The sequence below is a fragment of the Sturnus vulgaris genome, chromosome 17, assembly GCF_052056855.1.
Source record: "Sturnus vulgaris isolate bStuVul1 chromosome 17, bStuVul1.hap1, whole genome shotgun sequence".
Classification (NCBI taxonomy): domain Eukaryota; kingdom Metazoa; phylum Chordata; class Aves; order Passeriformes; family Sturnidae; genus Sturnus; species Sturnus vulgaris.
Genome location: NC_142259.1, coordinates 13,780,549 through 13,800,054, shown reverse-complemented (window position 1 = coordinate 13,800,054; position 19,506 = coordinate 13,780,549). Strand labels below are relative to the sequence as shown.

Here is a 19,506-nt window from a genome sequence, read left to right as displayed (position 1 = left end):
CTGCTTAGCTGTGGTGCTGTAGTTTCTTCCAGGCTTCCCTTCCCTTCTGTGCCTCTCAAACCAGTGCTACAATGCTGCTATGCAGAGAAGGGAGAGCTCAAGTACAAAGCTTTACTTGTGGGGATAGTTTTGGCCCAATTGCCCCCCTCACAGCTGCTGAAACACAGAGTGTGGGAATGTGTTTGAAAAGTCACTAAGTGTTAAAGGGCAGTTTTGAGCCCAGAGCTAGAGAGAGGGCTGAAAGAAGAGATGGGAAGGACTGAGTCACTTGAGACTTAGAAATTGGACAGGGAGCATTGTGAGCTGGGTAGCCAATGCCACAGATCTAGAGTAGCCTGGGGATAGGTTATTTTACAGACAATTGTCTGTAAAAATACCAGATTGGACTAATGAGATTTTATGTATGATGTCTGTGAACATTCCTTGCAGAGAAGAATTGTAGAGCTACAGCCAAAAAAGTCACTAGATTTCAGAGTGTGTCTGAGCCACAGCACGTATTTCACAGGGGAAAATGTTACTGGTGATGCCCCAAAGCAGGAATTTCCTGGCTGAACTGCATTTAAAGTTCAGCTTCTGTGTGGACAGAAGTGCAACCAGAGTGACTTTTGGAGCAAAGTCCATATTCATGGTTGAGCATAGGAATGTAGACTAGTTTATCTGAAATAGACTTGAAGTCCAGCTGAATTTACTACCTGTCTCTGACAGCAGCCAAGAGTGGAACTATCAGGGAAATGTGTAAAAAGCTTATGGTGGAGCAGTATTGATTTGTCACTAAGATTACTGATTATTGTTACAAATTAAGGTCAGATCAAGGAATATAAGGCTTTTTTTCTTTCCCAGTGCCATACCCTGTTCTTAAACTCCCTTTCTATATCAATCCTGAGAAATCAATTTCCAGAATCTGCTGAGAAGTTCCGTGTGTGCTGGTTAGCCAGCCAGTGTGCCTAGGCTGTTTGTCCAGCTGTGCTCAGGCAAAATGTTTTGCCAGAGAACTGGTGGATGTTATGCAGATGACTCATTTGTTTCAATTCAGACATAAGAATTGGACTAAAGTTAATTACATGATTATTAGTTAGTAGGCTTTCTTTTAGCCTTCAGGAGTTTTCTGGACCAACAGTTTACAACTTTACATAGTTGTAAACAAAGACAACAGGTCCTGTCTGTTGTGGGGGTATATTGGATTATTTTAGGTACTGGTCCATCTGGTTTTGCTGTTTGTCATTGTATTTTTAGGATGATTTTTGAGTCACGAGCTGTATAATATTTCTCTGAGAAGATACCTTTCTGCCATTGTTATCCATGGCAAATTTTCTTCTGCTGATGCCTGCAGAACTTTTCAGCCTTGATGGCTGTATGTCATCATGTGTCATTTGTGGTGAATGAAGTGCCATTTCCTGTACCTTAGGTGTGGTAAAGTGCTTTCTCACTTTCGAAAACGCATGTTTTAGAAATACAAAATCGTGTCAAAAATCAGCTGAAAGCTGTGTCTGAGGTAACATTTCTTTCTTCTTTGATTGTAGGGTTGCATGCTTTTGGGAGGCAGAAAGACAACAGACATTCCACTAGAGGGTTATCTGCTGACTCCAATTCAGAGAATTTGCAAATATCCTCTTCTGCTCAAGGTAAACCAGAGAAAGTATTTCTCCATATGGTTGTTTTATTCTTGGAATGATTCTGCATTTTTTTAGCCGTGACTTTTGTTGCCACTATTACTTTCCCGATTTACTTTTCTGAAAGTTGGATCTTCTCTGAAGAAAATGGCTTTTTATGGGTACAGGCAAGAAGCTGCCTGATGCTGGCAGGCTGCTTAATCCTGTTATGGTCTGGGTAGAGCAGACAGGGTTTTCTGACTAATCAAAGCCTTTTTGACTTCAGTGCTCTTCAGATGTTTATTAAGGCTTGTGCAGCTGTTTCAGGCACTTCCTGTAAAGCTGTGTGCAGCTAGAATTGTGCCAGTGTTTTCTGAGGGACTGGATAGCTCTGGAGACTCTAAATGGGATATGTTTTTCATTACAAGGTGTCTAGTTTGATGGTGATCAGGTCAGGAATGATCAAAATCCTGTATCTTCTGACAGCTGTTTGGCAGCTTGTTTGAAAACTCTTTGTTTGTCTCAGATGAGTTCCCAGTGGGCAGGTGTCAACCCAGAAATGACAATGGTATATGGCACTAATTGGCCCCCTTGCCAGTATTTGTGCCTAGGAGATAGGGCATAAAAGACCTAAAAAGAGCTAACTTGCCTCTCATCCTTTCTGCTCAGGCCTGGGTCACCTGCCTGCTGGGGACAAGGAGAGGGAAAAGTGAAAGCAGTTCCTGGGAGAGCTTGCATCCCTCAGTGGCCTCGTAGCCATCAATCCTCTGTGATGTCAGTCTCCTCCTCAGCCAGAGTCACACTATGAGAAAAGTATTTACAAAAAGTATTTTTGTGTTTACTAAAAGAAAAGTAATTTAAAAAAAATACAAAGGCTTTCCCTCATATTTTGAAAGACAGATCCCTTTATGATTTCTGGAAGAAAGTAAGAATTCTGTGATGAATGTATGTCAAAACTCACAGGGACCAAACGTCCTTTCTCTGAAAGCCAAAGTCAATACCACCAAGATGAAGACTGAAACTCAGTTTCTTGCTTTCAGGCCACAGTGGGGTAGATATGAATTTGCCCTCCCTGTGCCTGCCCTTGGCTCTGGGGCAGCTGACCCAGACTCGAGTGTACCTGGTGAACAAACAGCCTTGCAGGGAGGGGCTGTGAATGGGCATCTCGTGGGGCTTCATTCCATTTTGCTATGGATTTCTTCTTGTATACAGGTAGAGAGCACACACAGGTCACTAGTTGAAGCCTCCTGGACAGAAAAGTTTTAAGAAAAAGCAAAGAGGAATTAGGTTTCCATTAGGCAACAAATGTGCTTCAGTCAGTGAGATAATACCATAACTAGAAATTGTTCAGCTCAGAAAATATCAGTGACCATTATAAAGTGTGGTTGATTCTGATTCTCGAAGGTAGTGAATTCACAGCAAATAAGTTGTGTCCCATTCAAGACTTATTTGATAGTGGCTAGCATGAAATTACCAGGGTGGACACAAATGTCTCAGACACGAGAACAGTTAAGGGAAAGCACAGGCAGATTCTGTTTGTGCTGACCAGGAAAATGGAGCTCTCTAAGCAAGGGAAAAAAAAGAGATAGATTTAAAAATAGCACAACCCTCAAATTAAGTGTTTGCTCTCCCTTTGCTACTGAACTTCAGTTATGGCTCCTGAAATAGCTCTTTTGTATTCATGGGGGTTGGATCTTTATCGAATTCCCAGGGCAAATGGATATTATTATATTCCAGCTGCTGAGAAAAGTCTTAGACCAAAGCTATCCTACTTTCCTCTTTTATTTTGTTTTTAGTTTGTGAACATCCCGATTATCTGGTAACTTTGATATGACCTTGTCTAATGTAAGTATTTAGTGTAGCCGAGTAGGTGGGTTTGATAAAGCTAGTATGCACAAAGTAATTCAGACTTGTTTGAAGGGTAAACTGAAGTAGTAGGGTAAGGCACATATTTTAAATACTGTAATTATTTTTTATTAATAAAAACATGTACGTGTGTGTTGTTCTTCAGAACAATGGCGACTGACATGGAGTTGATTTGAGTTACTTAATTAGGAATAATACACTAGAATATCTCCAAGTGTTGATCCACTTTAAGCATTGCAATAATTTCCAATGAAATATGGCATCCTGTAACAGGTGACTTTGTTTTTTCACCCTCTGATGAAGCTGTTTGGGTTTTTTTTAACTAACAAATGATGGAGACAGAACAGTGATTCAGATGATGGTGATCAATAAATTTCAGTTTTATTTATAGATTCCCAGTTTTTGTGACAAAAGCACTGCAGTTTTGAATTGCCTGACTGTAAACAGGTTTTTGGTTGGGTTTTTTGGTTTGGGGATTTTTTTCCGGGGGTGGGGTGAGGGCGTAGGGTGGGGGTTTTTTTTGTGGGTGGGGTTTGTTGAGTGGGGTTTTTTTTTGTTGGCTTTAGGGAATGGTGTTGAGTTTTATAATTTTTGTTGCTTTTTCTCTGTCGAATTTACAAACCTTTTTGTATGGTTTGAAGGATGGGACTCAAACCTAGCTATGGCATTTCATAATCTCTGTACAAATAGAGAAGTAACGATATTAATATTTTTACCCCAATGCCGTTCTTGTCTGCTTCAGACAGCCTGCAAGAAAATCAGTGTAGAATTTGTCACTCAGTATAAATGAGTTTTTTATAACTGAGAAAAGGGGTTGGACTAGACTCAGGCAAAACAAAACTATTGGCTGTGGTAGGCCATTCGTTTTTGGGAAGAAGGAAGGTAGCAGAGGTAAGGGGACACCTGGGGGGCATAAAAGCCGTGTGAGCCCCTGGAGCCAGCGCGGGTGGGCGGCTGGAGGAGCTCCCGAGCAGATGTGGAACAGCCCGGAGCTTTGGGGGAAGGCAGCTCTGTGTCGTCCGTGCCATCGGTGGCACTCTAATAACTAATCTCAACCCCACTGCTTGAGAAACAGCTGTTGTTTAACCCAGTCTCTGAACAAAAATAATCTTTTCCCCTTGAATAAAGAGCATTTCTGTCAGCAAGGAGCGAAGCCCGGGGCGGTGGTGATCATGAGTTAAGCACAGCGTGGCGTGGGGATTAGGCACGGTCCCCTCGTGTCTCCCTCCGTGGCTCCGAGGAATGCGCAGCTCATGGATGGCAGCCGCACCCTGCTGCTCCTCGGACCTTGCCCCGGCTCTGCTCTGGCAAGGATTTGCTCAGACTCCAGGCAAGAAATGCACATTCCGCCTCTGATCCTTTAAAAACATCTGAGGGCGCCCATGTCGGGCAGTAATGATGTATTGCTGCATGCGAGGAGAGTGCTTGGCCCCGAGGGACAGGAGCTGTTGTGTGCACGGAGCTCTGGGCAGGGAGGATCCGCCCTTCGGGAATCCCTGCCCGGCTTGGCCGGGGGAGCAGAGAAACCAGCGCTGTGCACACACAGAGCCGTGCACGACGCTTTCCTTGCTGCCTCCCTCATCTCTCCGTTCCCCTCGGAGCTGGTCAAAAAACAGAACTTTCTATTTGGCCGTCATTGGAAAGATTTGTCTTTGGGGGGATTGGTTTTTTCTACTCCCTTCTCTCCTCCAAGAAAAGTTGTCTCGTTCTTTGATTCATGACATTGTGTGGTTGAAATCCAACTTTATGTAGCATAATATTAAAAATCGTCTATTCTCTCAAGAGCTGTAAGGAGCATTGCCAATTTATAAATCATGCTTTTGTCTTCCACACAGATATATAGTCACAAATAACTGCTAATATTTATAAAACCAGAAACATGTTTTTATTGCATTTTAAATTAGCATATGTTGTAGGTTTGGTGGCATATTGAAGCAAATCTATTTTATTTGATCTACCATTTCTTGTCAAGTGTTTACCCTGCAGAAACCTTGACATAAATTAAAAATTTTAACAATATGCAGAATAAAAAAAAAAAACTGTTGTGATTTGCAGCTACACAAAGGAAGTCCGATGTAACATTTATTTTCTGGTTAGTTTAAGTAGAAAATGAACTTTATACAGGCAAATATTACAAACTGTAAAATAAAAATGTAAAACTCCCAGAAACATATATGTTTAAAGAAAGGTGGTTTGGGTTTTTGTTGCCTTTTTCTTTTTTTTTAAGCACATTTGGAGCTGAACTGTTGATTACCTTAATTTGGAATGGATAAACAAGGGAGTACGTTGTCTTTTGTTATCTCTGTAAAGCTGTGTTGCTCGGCTGGGCACCAGTCAGTGCCCAGTGTCAGCATCCCGTGGACCAAATCCATGTTAGGGCATGTCTGAGTGTCCTCAGGGGAATAAAGAGAGGAGGAAGAAATTTCTCAAATAAAGAAATATGTACCTTTCAGCTGCAAAGTGTATTTGCTGTCAATTTGAAGTACACAGTCAGTATTTGTGACAAGTGACAGCATGGGGAAGGATGTCAGAGGCTTCTTAAAAAAAACAAAAAGAAAGAAAAATGTCTTTTATGAATTATTTTAAGAAACTCTTGGCAAGAAGTAGCTTTCTGCAAGTGGCAGCAGCCTCATTTCCTGGTCCTGTTAGCACAAGAGGTGCAGTGGAGATGGCAATTCCAGCAGAGATGGGCTTTGTGGAGGACGAGGCTCACCCAGCTGTTGCCATCTGGGCACTCTTTCAGCTGCCTTTAAAAACGTTGTCAAATGCTCTTTGAGTTGACACATCCTGAATGTGTCACTATGAGAAGTACCCAGGGCTCTCTCCCTGTGTTTCAGAAGTGCCAAGCTCTGCTCTTTTGGGAAATGGCAGTGGCAGGGCTGTGCTTGGATGGCTTCAGGCAGGGCTGAGGGGCGAGTGGCAGCCCCAGCCTGCACCTCCCTGCCCTCCCCAGCCTCCTCTCCTGCTCGGGGCTGCCACTGGCATGGGGAAGATGCTGTTAGCTGCAGCAGGACATGATGTGAATGAAGAGGTCTTTCTCTGTATTTTGGGGACATTTCTGTATGGGGTGCTTAGACATTGCTAGTGTGTACCTGTTTCCAGTGCAGTATGGGTGGCACTGGAGCCTCAGAGCTTCACTGATTTTTTTGTGACAGTCATCTGTGGTGCAATCCTGGAGCAGAGGGTAGTGTCACCAAAGTGTAACACCTGTCTTCTTTTTGAACATTTACTTTTCTTGGCCTTAACTTTCAGCAAAAGTGGAGTAAAGACTCCACTTGTGAGTTGACAGTGGTCACCCCTTTTGCTGAACTCGTTAATTTTGTCAGGGTCTGAGTTTTGCCTCTGCTGTTTTTCTGTGGATGGGGCTTAACTGGGTTGTTGTGCTTTGACACAAGTGAAGCAGAGACTCTTGCAGACTCCTTCAGAGCAGAAGTGCTGTTTGTCTCTATGTCAGGACACATGCCCCAGCCTTCTAAACATACAAAATAAACACATCTGACCCAGCAAAACATACTTGTCTTGAGCTCTCTTGATGCAGCATATTTACCATGGGCAATTACCTCATTTATTTAATAGCATTCATATTAACCCTGTACAGATGAAGAATAGAGAACAGCATCTGCAGTAAAATACTCCCAAATTCTCTTTAATTTTGCAATGGTTCTGGCATCTTCCTGCAGGATTTCTTGCTAATGCTCATACCTTTCCATGAACCACTTCTCAGTTTCCACGTTCTGTCTTTTTGTTGAAGGAATTAGCTAAGAGGACTCCCTCTAAGCATCCTGATCACCCAGCTGTCCAGAATGCACTCCAGGCAATGAAGACAGTCTGTACAAATATCAACGAGACCAAGAGACAGATGGAGAAACTGGAAGCCCTTGAACAGTTGCAGTCCCATATTGAAGGATGGGAGGTAGGATGCAGGACCAGCAAGCTCCCTGGAGGCACTTAATGACAGTTTAATGACTCATGCTGTGTTCAGGGATTTATCTCTGTTTCTTTTGTGACATGTGAACACTCTTGAAGGTGCGGGCAGCATGGCTCTGAGGAATTTAGAATTTAGTGTTTATTTTGTGTGTGCAGGTTGGTGCTAAATTGTAGCAGAAAGCAGAACAAGTGACTAAAGAAAGGAAGAGGTTAGAGCTAGAATGGAACTGACATTTCTAATGGGCAGATCTCACTTGAAAGGCAAATAGATCTGGGTGAAATCCTTATGAGTGCATCAGTTAATTCACAGGTTAATGGCAGATAAAATAAGAGCATGTTGGTAAAAGACCTTCATTGTGCACTCATAAAGGAAAGTTAATCTCTCTTTTTTATGTTTCAGGGGTCAAACCTGACAGATATTTGCACACAGCTCTTGCTGCAAGGGACTTTGTTAAAAATCTCAGCAGGAAACATCCAGGAGAGAATGTTCTTTCTATTTGATAATCTCCTGGTCTATTGCAAGAGGAAATCCAGGTGAGTCCCTCTGTATTTTCAGTTTTACCATTCAGAAGATTTGTAAGTGGAAGCTGTGATCAACTACTGATCATTCACTGCATTCTCTGTTGCTCTGTAGGGCTGAGTCACAGGTGGAACTTCTCTTTGTTCTTGACTGTTTCTATCACTTAGGCAATAGGAGAGAGAAGTCACTGGGTGGTAGGATAAATATTTCAGGCAGAATCAGAGTGCCCTTCTGAGAAGTGTGCACTCCTCCAAAGAGGAGTTAAAACAGTGCAGCAAAAGCTCAGTCAGGGTGAGTTCTTACAGACAAAAAGCTTCCAAGGACAGCTTTATCTCCAGGAATTATGTGAAGGTGCCAACTTACATTGTGAAGTTATGCTAAGCATAAGAGGATGATGTGAAAATGATAAAAAGCCAAGACAGAGATTTTATAAAGCTTATAGATAAGGATGCAAAATTGCCCTAGCAGAATTTTCCCTACAAGAACGTGTAACACATGTGGCAGGCTGTGTGCCACTGGCCTCTATTTCATTTCATATTTGAAGTTTGGTGCATACCACAGATTGATCATGGCTTTAGGTGAGCTGAGGAGTCCAAGGTGACGTTGTCAGGTGGTGCTGTAGCTGTCACCCTGAGGCCATGTGCTGTTCATGGACATATCTTTCAGTCAGTCATCAAGAAAGTAAACCTCGAAGCCATTCATATCTTCACAGCATCTGGCAAAACAAGCTTATTATTGCTATACTAACACTGGTACACACCTGTCTTGGAAATCTGAATGAGTATGCCAATTATTTCATGTCAGAGGGGTGGTCAGATCCCACCAGTCACTGTATTGCAATCCTTTAATAGTCATATGTCAGATTGATTTATTCATATATATGTTAGACCGTTTGCTTATGTGTTGCTAACAGTCTTCATCCTAATTGCAGAGTTACTGGGAAAAAAACATCTAAAAGGACAAAGTCAATCAATGGGTCCCTTTATATCTTCAGGGGCCGAATAAATACAGAAGTCATGGAAGTAGAGAATGTGGAAGATGGAACAGGTAAGTGACTAAACAGTGTCTTTTAAGAAAACAGCAAGTTCAGATCTTGTGTTGGAAGGTGGTACAAAAGTACTTGTCCATCTCCTTTAGTGAAATCTGAAGCAATCTATGGAACTTGTAGTGCCTTCATTATTGGACCAACTTATGTAGTTGAAAGACTGGGAATGCTTTCAGGTCCTAGTCCTTCCTTCTGAAATGACCTTATTAAGAGTATGTGTTCCCAAAACTTGTTTATTTTTTGTCCTAATCCAAGTTAATTTAATAAAACTTATTTCTTTCTTCTTTCCATCCTTTTTTTAACATCTTAAGCCATTACAGCTAAAATAACAGAATTTCTGGATCTTCTTCTCATTTAGAATGCTTCTAAGTGCTATTCTTAGTGTCCAAACTAGTAGCATGGAATGTGACCATGAGCAAAATATGGGAATGGCAGTTGTGTTATGATTTTTGTATCCTGACACAGGCAGGAAGACTGTGTGGGTTTCTGATTCCATCCAGAAAGGCCACTCCACTGCTGCCCCTATTGTAGAAAGTCAGGAATTAGTATTATGTCCTTTAAACAATTGACACATAAAGAGTTTCCATGTCGTGGGGACAGAAATCCTTACAGTGCAGGAAGGTGGCGTGTCCCCAGAAAATTCAGAACAAATAACCTGAACAAACAATCATAGACTCATTCACTGGTGGACTTGTATTTAGAAGACTTTAGTTCATCTTCTGAGGTGGAATCAGCAAGTGTCACTCTTAGGACTGAAGCGCTCAGTCAGTTTGAAGAGCCTGGTGATACTTTTACTTCCAGAGTTGGTTCCATGGGCAGTCGGTGAGGAACACCTCAGGAATCAAAGTCTTCAAAGAAGATGATTTTACTGAAAATGGTTTGGTTAAAGGAGCAGGCTTCCTGCTCACTGTGTGCTTTGTGCTTTGGTCTTTTGCAGCAGATTACCACAGCAATGGCTACACGGTGACAAATGGCTGGAAGATTCACAACACAGCCAAAAACAAGTGGTTTGTCTGTATGGCCAAGACTGCTGAAGATAAACAGAAGTGGCTGGATGCTATAATCAAGGAAAGGGAGCAGAGAGAGAGTAAGTGGATGATATATTTTGTACTGCACTGAATGAACTTATAGGACAAATATAAATGCACGTGCACGTATTTGGGAGAAAGAGAAAAGGTTGCACGTTTTCGTCCATGGGCAGAATTAAAATCTGTCCTTAATGTTTTCCTAAAGCTAGGAAACAGCTCTGAGGTCTCAGAAGGTTTTTCATTCATTGCACTGTTTTACCATAAAGCAACAGGATTTACATCCAGATAGGATGAACTTCTCTTCCCAAAAAATGCACACTTCTTTTCTCCAGCCTTACACCGATCACTTAAATTCTGCCTAACATTGGTCTCTGCTAAAATTAGGCATGGAACTACAGGACCACTTCAGGCTTCCTGTTCTCAAGCTAGACTTGGAGGTGTCTAAAATCTGTCTCTCTTTTGGACTCAAGATTTACAAATTCTAGAGTAACATATCCAGAAAATTATGTGTTCAGGCTAGAAGACATAAAGCATCTACAGCACCAAAACAGCTTTTGAGAATGCTGTCCTCCTAAAGCAATTTGCAAATCTGAGGAGAAGTGGGCCAGAAAATGCCAGTTATGAAGACAGTTATAATAGAGACACCTGCTGTTTTCAGAGATCATCCCCCTGCCTGTAGCAATTTTCAAGTTAGCATGAACTATATGCTTGGGAACTTCTACAAAATGAACATGAAATGTTCTTTATATTCAATTATCAGTCATTCTTTAAGTCATACAGTATTTCTTTCATTTACTGGGTAATACAATTGTCAAACACTATTTTTAGCTTAAGGATATTAGTAAATAGGCTAATTGATAAAGGATGAGAAAATAATGTGCTTGCCCAATTTTGATTTATTCACAAATGTGAAACTGATTCCAGCAGTTTTGTATTTTTGGCTTCAAGTAATAGAACATTCAAAAAGTCTCCTGCTCTTCCAAGCATTTAAATGCCTTTAACAAGTCTTATACTTGAAATTATTTCAGGTTCACACGTGGAATTGCCACAGGAAATCAGTTTCAGAAGGTTGAGAATCACAGAATCATAGAACGGTTTAGACTGGAAGTGACCTTAAAGGCCATTTAAGGCCATGGGTGGGAGCACCTTCCACTGTCCCAGGTTGCTCCAATCCCTGTCCAGTCTGGCCTTGGGCACTGCCAGGGATCCAGGGGCAGCCACAGCTGCTCTGGGCACCCTGTGCCAGCCCTGCCCACCCTGCCAGGGAACAATTCCTGCCCAAGATCCCATCCAGCCCTGCCCTCTGGCAGTGGGAGCCATTCCCTGTGTCCTGTCCCTCCATCCCTTGTCCCCAGTCCCTCCCCAGCTCTCCTGGAGCCCCTCCAGGCCCTGCCAGGGGCTCTGAGCTCTCTCTGGATCCTTCTCCTCTCCAGGGGAGCACCCCCAGCTCTCCCAGCCTGGCTCCAGAGGGGCTCCAGCTCTGGGAGCAGCTCCAGAGTCTCCTCTGGACTCTCTCCAGCAGCTCCACGTCCTTCTTGCTTTGGAGACCTTAGACTGAACACAGAATTCCAGATGGGGTCCCACAAGAGCAGAGCAGAGGGGCAGAATCCCCCCCCTCCCCTGCTGCCCACGCTGGGGCACCACCAGCCCAGGGGAGCTTTGTGTGGCTGGGTCATGTTCAGCTTCTCATCCTCCCTGTTTCTCTCCAGGGCTGCTCTCAGTCCATTCTCCCAGCCTGTGTTTGTGCTTGGGATTGCCCTGACCCGTGTTCATCTTGCTTTGGACTTTCTTCACGTTCTGTAAACTGTTCTGTTTTGTGTAATATGATAGAACCATGAGTTTAAAGCTGCTTTTTAAAATGGAGAAGAAAAGCTGCATCTTGGTAACTTATCAATGACAGTTTTTAACTCAGAATAAAAAATTACCTAATTTCCCCCTTAAATGGAAAATAAGTCAATCAATTTTTGTGTTTCTACCATTTTTGATATTTGGCCTCAGCTTTTGACTTCAAGCAAACATTTTATTTGGTGTTCAAGATCTGAAGGAATTTCTGCTTTATCTTCCAGGTTTGAAACTGGGAATGGAGAGGGATGCATATGTGATGATTGCAGAGAAAGGAGAGAAGCTGTACCAAATGATGATGAGCAAGAAAGTGAACCTTATCAAAGATAGGAGAAGAAAATTAAGTACTGTTCCCAAGTGCTTTCTTGGCAAGTAAGTGGCATTTGAATTGAAAAGGTCTTCCATGCCAGTTAATGGACTCCTGAATTTCTGGAGATGGCATTGTGACACAGATCAGATGCAGCTTGATTAAAAAGGCCATAAGCCCCACTAGTACAAATTAGTAGTAGTGATTTGTTAAAAAGAATCATTGATTTTTGTTCCACACCATACACAGGCTGAATAATGTGACAGCTCACTCTGTTTTACAGGAAATTGTAACAGCTGCTTCAGCTCAGCAAAAGGAGAAAGAAAACGACCTTAAACTCCCACAGGCTCAGGGCTGTTGGTGGCCTAACCTGGGCTATGCATTCATTTCCCCTCCCTCTCTGGTCTCTGTAACAGCAGTTTGCAGCAGCATGGCCAGGGCTCAGGGCTGGAAATGTCTCTCTGCCTGACACAGTGTCCTCACCAGTGAGGGGGGAGGATCATTCTTACTTCGCCTCCCTCTGAAGTTTCTATTCTATTTCAGTTTTTAAATACTTACAGACAAAGTTCAGAATCACTAGGAAAAGAACTTTCCTCGGGAGACAGCCTGACTCATCACTACTCTGGCTTTAGGGGCTTCATGAAACCCTACTGGTTTCCACGGGAATATCCTGGCGTAGTTGAATAGATTCTGCTGCTTTTTCTGCACTATGACAGATACAAAGCAGCCCCTGAGCAAACCAAAGGTTTCAGTCCTGAAGTTGTTTTGTTATTCTAAAGGCAAAATACAAATGATTCCCATAGCTTAGATCAGTCAGTGCTGATAAATACAAAGAGACTAAAGATACTTCAGTTAAAGCCCACAGGTAGAGACATGGATACTGGCTTTGTTATCAGCAACCTTCTGCACTTAAGTGTTTTATTGAACACATTTCCCATAAGTTGCTCTACTTTCATATATTCCTTTTGTTCTTCTCCAAGACTGTAACACATTTCTAGCATAATTGCTAATTAACCTGGCAAACAGCTCAGTCCCCTGGGGCTCTGACAGAGCTGGATTCATCAGACTTGCTATGCTTTTTGGACTTCCTGTTTCTAATGAATAGCATCCTACATATCTATCAATTTTTTGTCTTTTATTCTGTCTTTGTGTGCAGCTCTGCCCTCAACAGAGGTTTTGCTTCGTGCTGCATGAGCAGCAGATGAGACTAAACATCTTCTGTATATAAATTAGCAGCATGATGTATGTAATCTACCAGGCACCTCCTCCAGCAAATGACCTTAAATTAACCTGTCAGTGGCACTCATGCTGTCTGTTACTGCTCTGTGACTGAATTCAGTAGGTTGAGTCTTCTGTCCTAAGTCCTACTGTGATTCCATTAAAGCCAATCCAATTACTCCATGGGGCTGGGGACAGAAACCAGATCCAGTGAAGGAAGATGAGCATGTGTCATTGAGTCAAACTTGGATAGGTAACTTGGGAAGAGGTAGCTAGGGAGGGAGGATACCCTACTGCTGAACTTGATTTAAGATCCTCACTTAATCTTTTCCCACATGGATGTCTGGGTTGCTCCATAAGGTAAGGATTTGTATCATCCATACAGATGCAGCCAGGTCATCTTTCCTTTTGTGTGTACACTGTCTGTGAGCTGAGGGTGATGATGGGAGGAGCCTAAATCTCCTGCAGAGCATTTCCTGCAGGAATGTAGGAAATGAAGGCACTAGCTAGAGGTACCATTGCTTACAACAGTTCTCACATTTGCTTCGAGGAGAATCTCCTGTGGTTGGCTGATGACTTACAGAGACAAGTGCCTGCTGCCACTCAGAGCTAATTGTGTGTTCTGCTCCCCTTTGCAGCGAGTTTGTATCCTGGCTCACTGAGATTGGAGAGATAAGCAAACCAGAGGAAGGGGTCAACCTAGGACAGGCACTATTGGAAAATGGAATCATTCATCATGGTGAGTGTGCCATGCCATGAACAGATAGCACATTTCAGTAATGCCCTGGAAATGAGGGTGGAAAACCTACTGAAGCTGTTCACATATGTTCAAATACTTTCTGCTGCCATACCCATCAAATCCTCAAAATGTGTAGTGATTTTTGGGATTAATGAGTGGGAAAATTTATGCCGTGAGAAGAGAACTTGTTTGGTGTCCAGAAAGTGTTCATGTCTGCAGGTGCTTGATTTCTCTGCAACATCTTACTTGGGGACTGTATCAGGTGTATATTCCTGTGTACTGTGTGTGTTTGAACACGTGTTGCAGTCCATGAATACAGCTTTGTACATGAGACATCAGCAATCCGGAGAAGAGTGGAGCACTGCTCTCTTAGACCAGGGCACAGGTGGGTCATTCAAATGACTCTGCTTGGCACAAAAGACAGAGGTGATGGAGGGTTTGTTGTGTTTCCAGCTCATTTGTCTTTCTTTAAAGTAGTGAGGGACCCTATTTCTTGATCTCACCCAGCTGAGACCTTGAAGTGTTGTGACGTGTTCTAGAGGTGTAGGACAGTGTGTACAAAGGTGCTGCATGGCTGCAGGATGCTTGCTTGAAAATGTTCTGTGCTACCTGCATTTCTACTAAATCAGGGTGGGAACAATGGAATTTCTCTGCTACATACTGTAAAATCTGCAAGATATAGTATTTATATTTTATCACAGTATTTAGTTTTTATTTGCTGGGTTCTTGGCACTTTTATAGTTAAAATTGCCATTTATTTACTACTCAATGAAACAAATAACTTCTACTAGTTACAAAATTACTATCTTTAGGATGAGGATTCCCCACCTCCACCTTCTGTAGAAATAGTTTGCCTTAGAATAGAGACTGGGTAAACCTACATGTAATTGGATATAGAGTTCAACCATCTCCCAGCCTGATGCATTGGATGAATAGGAATCTGGGTATGTTTTTAAAGCACTTTCTGATTTTGGCCAATGCTTCTTTTGAAATGGCTCCTGATCACATTGAAACATCTTTTGTATCATCACCTTTAAAGCCCAAGAGCAGATAGCATTACCCAATAAGATTTTAACTGCTCTGTTGTGGAATGGCTTTTCTGGGTGGAAAAAAAAAAAAAAGTCTAATTTTTAGAAGGAACTCTATGATAACTGTAAGAACCATGATAGAAGAATAACTCTGACAGTTGTAGTTCCTGCCACCAGCATGCTTCTGCTTTTGGAGTTGCAGAGTTTTGGGCAACTGCAAAAATGTCTGTGAGTGCTGGGGTAACTATTGTGGGGATTTGCAACACTTTGTTAAAAACTCATTGAGAAAGGTCAGATGATCCCAATTCCCTTCACTGGAACAGTTGCCAAAGCCTTGCATAAACTGAATCTGATGTAAAATTTAAAAAATTCCTTTTTTACCAACTGGCCTATAAAGAACACGGTGGGGACAACAGACAATTTTAATGATCATGTTTCAGTTTCAGATAAGCACCAGTTTAAGAATGAGCAGGTGATGTACAGATTTCGCTACGATGATGGAACGTACAAGCCAAGAAGTGAATTGGAAGACATCGTGTCCAAGGTTTGTTGGAACTTTGTGATTTGCCTCCCTCTGAGCTCTCTCACTTTGTCTCTTTGTCTCTCACTGAGCTGTAGTGTGGGAGATTCATGTCAGGGACAGGAGCCAGAGTTGAGCAAAGTCTCCTGTGGCATTCAGATGGAGGCTCAGTAGAGCACAGATCAGCAGCAAAGGCAATGAACAGCAGTACACTTGTGTCTGCACCCAAAACTGCTCATTGCAGTCCCAGAGAGTAACAAAAAGTCTTAAAACAGTAGGTGGTAACATGTCTGCTGCAAATCTGGGCATGATGGCTCAGGGGGATAGAAGAGATCAATATTTAATTGTTCCTAATGGCTGTCTGTCAAATGAGTTCTGTTGATCCCATATTTGTCCAAATACCTTTTAATAAATTTGATTTTTTTTCTTATGAACATTGGTTAATGGGTTAATTGTGAGGAAGGATTAACAGAGAAAGTGTTGGAATGGAGGTGATGAGAGGTAAAAACACATTTCTGGCTGTTGGAAGCCAGGAAAGAAGAAATGATGTTTGACAGAGAGGCTAAAGGAGCTGTTTTGAATATTAATACTAATCATTAGAAAATTCCAGCTGAGTAGAGACTTCAGTGTCCAGGTTTTGTTAGCATCAGCTAGTCAGTGTTTGTTTGAAAAGGAAAAGCTGTTAACACACTCTGCATCTTCTGTTCCTCAGGGGGTGAGGCTGTACTGCCGACTGCACTGCCTGTATACTCCAGTGGTAAAGTGAGTTCCTCTGCATGATCCTCTTGGATTTATTACCTGGCTTTGTTAAAAGGGTGGCATTACTATTGAAATCTTTCTTGTTTCTTCTCTAAACAATAATTTTCTGAATTTTCTTGGCTCTTTCACTGCCCTTCCATCTCCACAGCTTAGTTGTGTAGTTGGTGCTAGAGGATGCTTGAGCTGGGGATTCAGGGAGAGTGAGCAGCCTGGCTATGGGTACGAGCTGGTGCAGTTGTGTTACAAGAACTAAACACAACCCTTCTTATTTCCAATGACTGAAAGATTCTAATTCCATAAAAGGATACTGTGTATTCTATTTGTGTCTGGCTACTATGGGATATTTTACTAAAGGAAGTAAAATCTGAGCAAGTGTGGAAAATAAGATAGGCTACAAGCTGCCTAATTCCATGAGCCTCACAAAAAGGAAGTGCAGAGGGAATGTGTAGAGTCCCTGTCTATGAATACATTAATAAGTAAACACTAGAGAAGAATTATTGAAGCTTGTAGATGGGACTGGTACTGAGCCAAAAGATATAAGCTGAACCTCAATGGATTTTGGAAGATTTCCAGCCAGAAGAGTGTGATTTTTAGTGCAACTGCTGGTGGCAGTATTCTAACCTGAGTTACAGCAGCAGCTCAGGACATCTGTGAAAAGAATTTCTGGTTGCCTCTAATGGGAATGTGAGCTCCCTGAGGATGGCTTGAAACAACATCTAGAGAAATTTTAAATAACACTGCTTTGTGTTGATCTGAAGTATCTTCCTAATTCAAGTTGCTAGAAAAGTTTAAAACTTTCTAGAGAGAAAGGATGACCACTTGTTAGTAGCAGGTCATAATTATATGTATAGGTTTAGAGTGTAAAAGAAATGTGTACCTTTTAGTCGTGATTTTCCCTGAATTCTCTTCTTTAATTAGAGACCGTGACTACCACCTGAAGACATACAAATCAGTAATTCCTGCAAATAAACTGGTGGACTGGCTTATTGCACAGGTAAGAGAAGTTTAGGATATTCTCTTTGCTAAGAAGCACTTCCTAATCCTAAAACTTTCCTTTTAAATATATCAGTGGAAAATTTAAAAGTGGTTTGGTTGCTGTTTTTGCCTGTGTGCATCTGCTTTCTTTCCTCTTCCCAGGGAGCTGTAAACAGTCGTGGTGTGAGACCATCTTCATTGCTGGCTTTACACATCCCAAAGCAACCAGCCACCATAATTAGGGCTTTAGACATCACACCATTACCAAACTAGACAGCAATAATAATTGAATGGTGGCAGCAGTAGTAAGAGTAACAGTAATGTGCTCTGGACACACCTCTTCACTATGGTACTGACTGGAAACTGTTCCTGTAATTCTGGTGACTCAAATGGAGAGATTGTATGGAATAAACCTAAATTATCACTTCAAAACTAGTGTATGTAGTTTCACATCTAGTTTCTGTATGAAAAGGTTGAGACACACTTTGTCAAGATTGATGATTGTAAACAGCTCTATTTTCTGAAGATTTTCGTTATTGCCTTTCTGGTATTTGGACAAATACCTACATAACATTTAGAAGTACTTAGTGAGATGAAAGAATTTAAGCTATATTTTCTAATTAGAGAATGCTATTTTGCTAGGGGAATGTTCTGAGGCCAAGGTGATGTCATCAGGGGTAGCCAAGTCTGGTTTAGAACCTTCCTATGCAAAGATTTTGTTGCCTGGAACAAACATAGACTGCTAAAGGTTTAAGATGGTAACATTAGAAAGTATTTCTCCTCCAGTTTATTTACAGTTGGAAGAATAAATTGGATTTTTAAATCCCGGTCTTTGTAAAATAAACTACCCATTTATCCCATAAAATAACACATTGTGAGTGTTGAGCATTGTCTCATGACAGGATGTTGAAAACGAGAGAAGACTTCTGAAGACTTGAAATTAGTTTATAGTAAAAGTTAAACTTCTGGTTTCTTTAAGCAATTTTCTTGGCTTTCCTTGTGTGATTACACAGTCATGCAATTCTTTCAGAACCGCCTTGATCCCTTTTCTACCAAGACGACAGTATTTATTCTTAATTTGTGCCTTTTCTGCTCTCAACCTCTTTAATAAAAGCTGGTAGTGCTGTGGAATGGCCAGAGCTGATCCTGTTTTATCCTATATTTAAAAAATGTTGACACACCATAGTGTTGGGCTTTGCCAGCATTTGCTTGGAAAATCTCTACGAATCTCTACAAAACTCCAAATCTCTACAAATAACTACTGCTCTCCTTAGGAGGATTTGAAGAACTGATGTTCTTCTGACAAGATCAGAGGGTTCTTGATTGCTTCAAATAAAGTCAGTTCACTACCCTGCAGCTGCTGTGAGAGCTTTCGGGTATCTCATTCTTCAGATGGAGGGGAGACAAGATGGAATATTTGTGTAGGATACAGCTTCTCACTGGATAGGACTGAAAGTATTACACTGCAGTTGCTTCTGTTGCCCAAGCAGCAGGTGCCCTCCCTGCTGGAGTGAGCTGAGCAGCTGCTGTCACAGGGATAGCACACAGCAGCTTCCTCTGTGTCCCTCTGCTCATCTCTCATCAAGGGACAGTGTTAACGATCTCTGTAAGACCAGCAGTGCCTTCTGATTTTTTGCCAGCACTATTTAAAGCTTACTTATCTGCCTAAAAAAGTCCGACCACGTTTGTAAAATCTTTACTTGTGGCTGAAAATTAGCAGATGCATGGAGAAAATTAGGCATTTCTTGTATTGAACTGACTTGCAGATGTAAAGCTTAAGGCTGCTGTTTCAGGGAAGTCTGTAAATTTGCAAGTCACCTTTGGTACCTGTTTTAAATGACTGCACTCAAGGCTTCAGGCAGTGAGAAACTGAAGCCTTTGTGATCTGCTGTGTAAGCAAACTGCCACTGTAGTTTTAACCTGTCTGACCCTTGGAGTTCACGTACTCAGCTTTTTCTCCCTTGAGCTGAATATGGATGGGATCTCTCAGCTTCAAAGAAGGAGTTTTATTGTCTGTGACTAATGGGTCTTGAAGTCCAACCCTGTGATTTCAAATAAAAAGTCTTTACATTGAGATAATATGGTATCTTAGCCCAGTGCTGCTCCTCGTTCCCCTGGTTCCTGTAGGAAGGAGAGCTGGTGT

General features: G+C 41.9%; 1 protein-coding gene across 2 annotated transcripts in view; it reads left to right on the top strand.

Moving 5' to 3' along the window:
- Nucleotides 1-19,506, top strand: part of PREX1 (phosphatidylinositol-3,4,5-trisphosphate dependent Rac exchange factor 1) — a 111,487-nt gene that overhangs the window by 60,280 nt on the left and 31,701 nt on the right. For both annotated transcript variants that reach the window (XM_014876063.2, XM_088175123.1), the window contains exons 5-14: nt 1,521-1,622; nt 7,207-7,368; nt 7,783-7,916; nt 8,834-8,949; nt 9,885-10,034; nt 12,042-12,189; nt 13,981-14,081; nt 15,550-15,653; nt 16,342-16,391; nt 17,307-17,382. In XM_014876063.2, coding sequence (XP_014731549.2) covers nt 1,521-1,622; nt 7,207-7,368; nt 7,783-7,916; nt 8,834-8,949; nt 9,885-10,034; nt 12,042-12,189; nt 13,981-14,081; nt 15,550-15,653; nt 16,342-16,391; nt 17,307-17,382 — 1,143 coding nt within the window. The remainder of the gene's footprint in view (nt 1-1,520; nt 1,623-7,206; nt 7,369-7,782; nt 7,917-8,833; nt 8,950-9,884; nt 10,035-12,041; nt 12,190-13,980; nt 14,082-15,549; nt 15,654-16,341; nt 16,392-17,306; nt 17,383-19,506) is intronic.